The following is an 8,444-nucleotide window of genomic DNA, read 5'->3' on the forward strand; positions in this document are numbered from 1 at the left end:
TTTTGGAAACCTGTGAAACAGTGAGTCTGCAAAAGGTGAGCTGCAAAACAGCGAGGGACTACTGTATATACAGTCATTATTGTGGAATAAAACTAATACCTGTATCTGAAGGATGGTTATAGCTGCTAGTTCTATGCCTGGCACATAAGGACACAGGACATAGTTTTCTGGGAAAGGCCAACAGGAAAATCTCAAACTCATCAAATTCTGAGTGAAATTATCACACCACCAGTTACTGTCAGTGACTCCCTAATAACTAGGCCAAGAGACAGTCACGTACGGGAAGTGGGGGGGGGCAAAAGATGACTTGATGGCGCCAGCATAGATTGCCAAGATGGATACAATGACACAGGCCAGGAAAAGTGAGGCAAACTTGTTCACGTAGCGCACACCGATGAATACCACCAATACCATGAGAACCAAGAAGGCCGTGCCATAGACACGCATGTTATTTAGCATGGCTGCTGATTCCTTGAGGGCATCATCACTGCGAAAGATGGCAGCCCGGGGTACAATGTATACCTGTCAGGCCAAAAACAAAAAGGGATCATTTCAAAATAATCAAATAGAAAGGCTACAATAATTTTTATCTGCTTTCATGAAGGAAAGCAAAGCTGAAACATAAAATGGATGGAGAATTAGCTTAATTCTTTATTTGGATCTGGAATACCTATAGAAACAACCATGGATTTTTTTTTTCTATCTGCTATTCTGAATGAAGTACATTTCCAAGTAAGAAAAAAAATGAATAAATTAATATTTTTATTCATAATGATTAGCTTAGCCCTTCCATCACCACTTTCAATGGTAAAACATATATACCAATGAATAGAGAAATGGAAATAAACTTTACTTCACTGAGATAAAGACATCAAAAAAGATAAGGCTTATTTTACACCTCACCCCCCAACCCATAGGCTCAGATCTTGCTTCTCAAGACTGCAATTTGGTTGAAATGGTAGAGTGCGAGCAATCAGGTGAAGGGGTGCCTCATACTTAAATTAAGAGCCCAATAAGTAACAGGTTAGCAATCATTGCACTGATATCTATAGCTAACCTCTCAGAAGCTTTGATATCAAAGGAAAAAATAGACCTAAATCCGTATCTCTTCTAGGTAGACTGCAATTAAGTCATTACTCACCAGAAAAATTTCAATGGCACCAAGGATATACATGGCTGCTGCAAATGTGGTACCAAGATAAAAGCAGAGGCCAACAGCTCCTCCAAACTCTGGACCCAGTGCCCGGGATATCATAAAGTAAGAGCCTCCAGCTAGGAGACAAAATAGAAGGTGAGTAGGATAAAGAGTATTAGTAACAAGAATCTGAGCAAGTCATAAATAAGAATAATAAACATGCATAAAGGATAAACATGTCAGGCTTTTGAAAATCCTGAATGTATTAACAAGTAGAGTACTAGTGGGCAGTAAAAGATGAAACCTTTATTGTATATATCTAATGCTCTACAATAAGCAGTACATTTTACCGGAACACAAGTATTTAATATGGGTATGCAATATCCCAATAAAATATATTCCAACTAGAAGAGGCTAAGGTGTAATTAAAAATAAAGCTCTGTAGTCTAGAAAAAAATAGATCTTAAAAAAGGTATTCTGGGGCTGGTGAGATGGCTCAGTGGTCTAAAGCACCTACTTAGAACAAGCTTAGCAAAGCACAGGGACTACGGGTTCAATCCCCCAGCACCACATGCCAGCCAGCCCCGCCCCCTGGTGGGCTGAGCTGGCCACACACACACATAAATAAATAAATAAATTAAAAAACAAACAAAAAAAAACCAAAAAAACTTCATTGGGTCAGATACTTCTCATTAAAAATAAATATTTTTTTTTTAAAAAAGGTATTCTACAGGCAAACAGTGTTAATTTCTAAAGCCTGTGGACTATTACTCTGTTGTGCAAAACACAGTAAGCCAGGTGTGGTGGTGCACACCTACAACTACAGAATTTGGGAGTTCATGTGGGAGGATCGCTGCTAGTTGAGGCTTGAACCTCAACTAGTGAGACCATATCACATAATGAAACAAAGCCAAACTAAGCAAAGCAAAACAAAACTAAACAACAACAGAGCAAATATTAATCTGTTCCTCGGAAGTCTACCTCTGGCTTTATAAACATATAGTAACCATGGACAACCCCTGAAATCCAAGGGGAGACTACTCACCTGGCACCACTCCATTGGTGGCAATGGCACTCATGGAGATAGCAGTCAACATTGTCTGTGAAAAGAGAAAGGACACTATTGTTATCAGGTGAAGTTGACATTTCTGTACTACTTTCCCAACTGTAGATTTCAGAGCACTTTTTAAGCATTTAACTATACCTACTTTTATGGAGAGTTGCTATCATTTTCAGTGGCATGGAAATGGGATGATGTGTCCAACTCTGCATTATTATTATATATAATAATTACTATTATTATCTACAGCACACAGATATTCCACACTTATTAACCCATTCCTACAGCTGGTTAAATGAATTGACTGCTAAATGAGGAACTGTATATAGTATGCACATTATCATATACAGAACAATGAGATGGTCAAAGGAAACTCCACTTGACAACTTTGCTTTTATTTATGTAACTTACATTCAGTACTGTAATGTATAACAAGAGAAAACTACAGTACTATACAGCACAATCAGCAAAAATCATAATATATAAAAAAAATTCAGGCTCCATAAACAAGATGTATAAAACTGCACAGAAAAAAAGAGACAGGTCATAAGCCTGAGTAGCAGTCTAAACAGTTACAGGTAGACCATTAAATCAGGAATATCTGCAATCTTAAAATGGCCCTGATATAACCAGTAGATTATGTGCTAAGAGCCTAATGTTCCCCCAAGAACATCTGATCTCACCTGGAATTTCCTAAATAGGAAATAAAGCCTGGCACTCAAAAGCAATAACTAAGGAAAGAACTTGGAAATACATTAGAACCTGACTAAAGACTACCTGTGGTACCAAGAACATTCAGCAAGAATGAGGAGCAGTGAAACTTTCAGTACAGAAGAACTGTGATTTACTAAGTAGCATAGTACAGAATGGATTGCAAATAAGAGCAGCTGGAGGCAGATGGACTGGTTAGTATGCCACTTGACTAGTTTAGTGAGAGCTTAAAAACTACAGTGGTGGTAGTGAGGATAAAAAGGAAGGGCTGAATGCGAAATTCAGACAGAAAATGGATTGGTGTTGATAGATGATTAGATCTGAGATGTGACTAAAGAAAAATTGGCCTTGAAGTTTCAAGACTGAGAAACTGAAAACAAAACAAAATGGTATAGGAGCACTGTTAATTTATAACATGGACTATATCTGCTTAACCTGTAAAATAGTGACAGGGATAAAATGGGACACAGTAAAAATGACAGAGGAGACTGGAATATATCCCAGTATGGGGAAGAGAAGAAAAACTGAATTTCTAAGACAGGAGGACTTCAAAACCAAGCCAAGTCAAACTCAAATATGCCTCATCTCTCAAATAACTGTCACTTTCTACTTATAAATATATTTGAGTAACACACCACACTTTCTAACACATTTTCTGCAACAATATTGGTGCTATCAAGTTCCAAGTACTGAGATCCTTTATCTTCCACTTCCAGCTGAAGTCTTGCCTTATAATTGCTAGCACATCATACAATCTTAGATATAAAGCTGTGAATAACAGGCACTAAGTAAATGAAAATCCTTTACATTTTAATAACAGAATAATCTCTCCTGCTGACATTATAAGTCTAAGTATTCTTTGTTTTAATCCTAAAGATATCAAAAGCTTATACTCTTGAGAACACAAAATGTTTCAGATGATCTCCAGGAGCCAAGGCAAAACTTACACAGCAGCAGCAGATAAGGACAATTGCAAAGGCCTGAAGAACTCCAGCTGTGCCCACTACCCATGTAAGGCGTAGAAAGAGAATCACTCCAAAAATATTTTGTAGACATGGGAGGTAGACACCCATGAAGGTACCCATTTGGGGGGTCTAGAAAGAAAGAGACAGACTGAGCAAAAAATTATATAGTCATATTTAAAGATACTTTTTTTTCAATTTACTGTCTTCAATTTTTCAATTTTTAAATATTTTCTATAAAAACGTGTTACCTAACTACCATATTAATGTCAGGAAAAGTGAAGCCTAAGGGCCATTTCACCACTTTTTAAAGAGCTGAATAACTAGAAGGCTAAATGATATATGTTGTCTCATCTTCATTTTAAAAACTACTATCTGTAGTCCCTTCTAAGAAATTCAACAACTTCCCACACGGCATGGGCAGATGGTTGCTGGACATCCTTGACCTGCTATTCCCTCTTGCTGGAATGTTGTTCTCCCACATGACTCACAACACTGAGGTGTCTGCTCAAGTACAACCTTGTCAGGGGGCCTTCTCTGTCCAACCTGTCTGAAATTGCAAAACCCTCCATTTGGCTCCCTTGTCTGTCTCAGTCTCTTTAATCCTGCTCACATATTTGTTAAACCATTTATCAAGATTTAATGTTGTACATTTTTACAGAATTAAAACTAAGGACTGTCTCCCCACTTCACAGCAAGGATACTACCTGTCCTATCACTCTAGTGCCCATAAGTGCCAGGAATATGTACAAGCATTTAATAGTTCCTAAGCATTTTTTTTAAAAAATGTATTTAGTACAGGGTCTACAGGGTTTTACTCCACAGATCAGACTTGAAGTGATTCTCCTGTCTTCAATCTCCCAAGCGCCAGGATTACAGGCACGCACCATCACGCCCAGTCACAATCACCATCTCAGCACGCCCCAGATTCCAGTCCCTGCGCTCTGCCTAATTAGGCACTTTAGTCCACTGAGATAACTGGCCAGCCCTTGAATGATTCTTTTATTCCGAGGCCTTACCTTGGCTGGCTTCTTTTTCCCTTCAGTGATATTCTCTGCCTCTTCATGTTCCTTTGCTCCTTGTGTCAGATTAGTGTAATTGGCCATGCGATTAAGGAGAGAAGATACCTTTGGTCTGGTGTCCATTTCTTCCTATAAAGCCAGAAATATGGAAGAAATGAATTATAAAGCACAATGAAAATAAGCCTCAAAATAAACTTTCTTGATATGAAAGTAAAAGGGAGATTATCAGAGAAGTGGAAAGGAATAGGAGTGGAGAGAAGAGGGAAAGGATTACTGGGGTAGAAGTGGTCAAAGTATGTTACATGCATGTACAATATGCCAAAATAAAAACCACTATCCTGAATAAATAGCATATATGATAACAACATCTTTCTACCCCAAAACTGCAAAGTAAATGAGAAAATTTTCATTGGTAAATATTTTAAGAAAATTTCTCATTTTTCCCATCACATCTAAAGGTTCATTTAGGCTGAGCATGGTGGCACATGACTATAATTCTAGTACTCCAGAGGTTGCAGCAGGAGTATTCCCACAAGTTGGAGGCCAGCCTACATTACATAGGAAATTCAAAGCCAGATTGAACTACACAGCAAGACTGTCTCAAAACAAAACAAAACAAAACCTAAATAAGTACTAAAAGGACTAGGAATATAGCAAATAGGGTAGAGTGCTTGCCTAGCACAGCTGAGGTATTGGGTTCAATTACCCAGCACTGTTCAACAAAACAAAACAAAACAAAGCAAAGCAAAGCAAAGCAAAGCAAAGCAAAGGAAAGCAAAAAAACCCCAAAAAACAACAACAACAAAAAAACCCACAAACAAACCAAAAAGATCATACAGGGCTGGGAATGTAACTCAGGGGTACAATGCTTGCCTAGTACAATGGTTCAATTCCCAGCCCTGCTCATATGCACACACGCATGCACGCGTGCACGCACTCACTCACACACACACACACACACACACACACACACATCACACTTTATTAGGGTGCCATGAATCCTTATAAAATTCTAATTGATAAATTAAAATGTGCATATTTTAGCCTGGTGTGATCGTACACACTTATAATTTCCTTATTTTGGGATGCAGAGGCAGGGGAATCAGGAGTTTGAGTCCAGCCCAGGTAACTTTTTGATGTGGTAAGACCTTATTTCAAAATAAAAAATAATGTTTTTTACAAATGCTAGGGATATAGCTCAGTGTAGAGGCTCTCAGTTTAATCACCAGATCCACCAAGTAAGCAAATAAATAAATTACACATATTTACAGTGCATAATACATATGCATACATTATATAATGACAAAATCATGCTAGTTAATATATACATCACAACAAATACTTGTGGTGAGGCCACTGAAAATCTGCTGTTTTAGCAATTTTCAAGTATATATTAACTACAATTGTCATATTGTATAACAAATCTGAAAACCTTACTGTCTTACTTTTCTCTTATTGCCGAAACAAAATACCTGACACCCAAAGTTAAAGGGGAAAAGGTTTATTTAGTTCACAGTTTGTAGAATTTTCAGTCCATAATGAGCTGGCTCCAAGGCAGAGCAGGGTAGCGTGGCAGATGGGTGTCATGAAGGAGAAATAGTTTATGGCAGGCAGAAGGTAACAAAGCAATAAGGAACAAGACAAGCCTCTTTCTGTTCCTTATATTATATCCAGGCTACCAGATTAGAGTGGTCCCAAACTAATTTGTGGGCTGATTTAGTAATTACATACCCTTAATCCTAGCACTGCACCATTAATAAATCACACACTCTAGATTCAGTCACCTCTGAAAAAGCCCCACCTACAACTATGTGAGGCTTTGGGGGGACATCCAGACACAAGCCAAAACACTTTTTCTTCCTGTCTAATGGGAATTTTGTACCCTGTAACTAACATTGCCTCATCAGTCCAATCCCACGTGTAGCCCCCAATTATTAACACTGTATTTCTGCTTCTAGGAATTCAATTTTCAGACTCTATATATAGGTGAGATCAGTGGTATTTTTCTTATTTCACTTAACATGCAGTAGTCCCTCCTTATTTCATAGTTCAACTTTAACAGACTGTTTCACGGGTTTTCAAAAAAAAGTCATCTAAATTATTTATTGTGGATTTTTCACTATATTACATGATTTTGCAGTACCATATGGTATATGTATATTGTTAAAATTACGTAGGTTTATCAAGTTTAGAAACTAGTTAAGAACATTAAAAGTGTTTTGAAAAGTGTGGGAAAGATTTATAAGAGTGTGGGGAGACTTTATAAAGCCTTAAAATATACATAAATACAAACATAAATATAATGTCGCTACTTCGCTGATTTTCACTTATCACAGGGGTGTCTGGAATATAACCTCCACGAGAAGTGAAGGACTACTTACTGTATTTTCTCCAAATTCATCCATGTCACCAGTGACAGGATTACCTTATTTTTTAAGGCTGAATACTGCTGTTCTACTGTGTACATATACCATTTTTCCTTACCCAATGACTTCATTTTCTCTGGCTATATACTGAGTGGTAGAATTGCTAGATCATGTGTTAGTTCTACTTTGAGTTTCTGGGGAAAATTTCATGCTATTTTCTGCTTACACAAATCTATCCTTTCTGCCCTTTCTTTCTGTGCTAGGGATCCAACCCAAGGCCTTACACTTTCTAGGCAAGTTTCTATCACTGAGCTATATTCCCAAATGCCTTATAACATCCTTAATGAAAACTTCCATTATTCTTTTTAGCAGCTATGTAACTATCCTGAGAGGCTCCTATAGTAACCTAATGTTCACATCGGTAATGTGATCAACTATACCACACCTCTCTTTTGGCTTCTAATATTTATAGCAATTATTAGGGTTTTTTTTTTTTTTTTTTTTCTTAGCTGTTTGGAATCAAATCTAGGGTCTTCGTGCTAGGCAAGCATTTCATCAGTGAGCTACATTCCCAGCTGTATAACTATTATAGCACCAAGCATAAACAGACTGAGGAAAAACATCTGTGACTGAAATAAATATTCAATGGCCATACCACCCTGAACGTGCCCAATCTCATCTGAAAAAAATATTCACCTCAGACCTTGGTTTGAAGGAGACTGAGAGAAAAAGTTTGTTTTTTTTTTTTTAAAAAAAAAAAAAAAGCAAAAATTTAGACATTTTTCTGTTGTCTAAAGTCAAATAAACGTGCTGGACTAAATCAGTCTCTTTCAGTAGTCTGGACATAGACCCATCAGAGTCTTAGTCAGATAACACATCAAGTCCTCTTCAATATGCTAAGTGAAATAAGTCCACAGAGATGAACACTACACAATTTTACCTATCTCAGGAATCTAAAAAGTTTAACTCAGCTGGGTGTGGTGATGTACAACTGTAACCCCAGCACTCAAGAAGCTGAGGCAAGAGGACTGTCTTGAGTTCAAGACCAGCCTGAGAGGGCTGGTGAGATGGCTCAGTGGTCTAAAGCACCTACTTAGAACAAGCTAAGCCAAGCAAAGCACAGGGACCGCGGTTCAATCCCCCAGCACCACATGCCAGCCAGCCCCGCCCCCTGGTGGGCTGAGCTGG

The 8,444-nt window shown here is 37.9% G+C and overlaps 1 protein-coding gene across 3 annotated transcripts in view; it reads right to left on the reverse strand.

Moving 5' to 3' along the window:
• Slc12a6 (solute carrier family 12 member 6) overlaps nt 1-8,444 on the reverse strand; it is a 100,423-nt gene that overhangs the window by 25,599 nt on the left and 66,380 nt on the right. For all 3 annotated transcript variants that reach the window (XM_004643133.3, XM_004643132.2, XM_004643134.3), the window contains 5 exons: nt 4,888-5,019; nt 3,854-4,000; nt 2,181-2,235; nt 1,142-1,272; nt 281-522 (listed from right to left, as the gene is read on the reverse strand). In XM_004643133.3, coding sequence (XP_004643190.1) covers nt 281-522; nt 1,142-1,272; nt 2,181-2,235; nt 3,854-4,000; nt 4,888-5,019 — 707 coding nt within the window. The remainder of the gene's footprint in view (nt 1-280; nt 523-1,141; nt 1,273-2,180; nt 2,236-3,853; nt 4,001-4,887; nt 5,020-8,444) is intronic.

Source organism: Octodon degus, unplaced genomic scaffold (assembly GCF_000260255.1).
Source record: "Octodon degus isolate 3935 unplaced genomic scaffold, OctDeg1.0 scaffold00166, whole genome shotgun sequence".
Classification (NCBI taxonomy): domain Eukaryota; kingdom Metazoa; phylum Chordata; class Mammalia; order Rodentia; family Octodontidae; genus Octodon; species Octodon degus.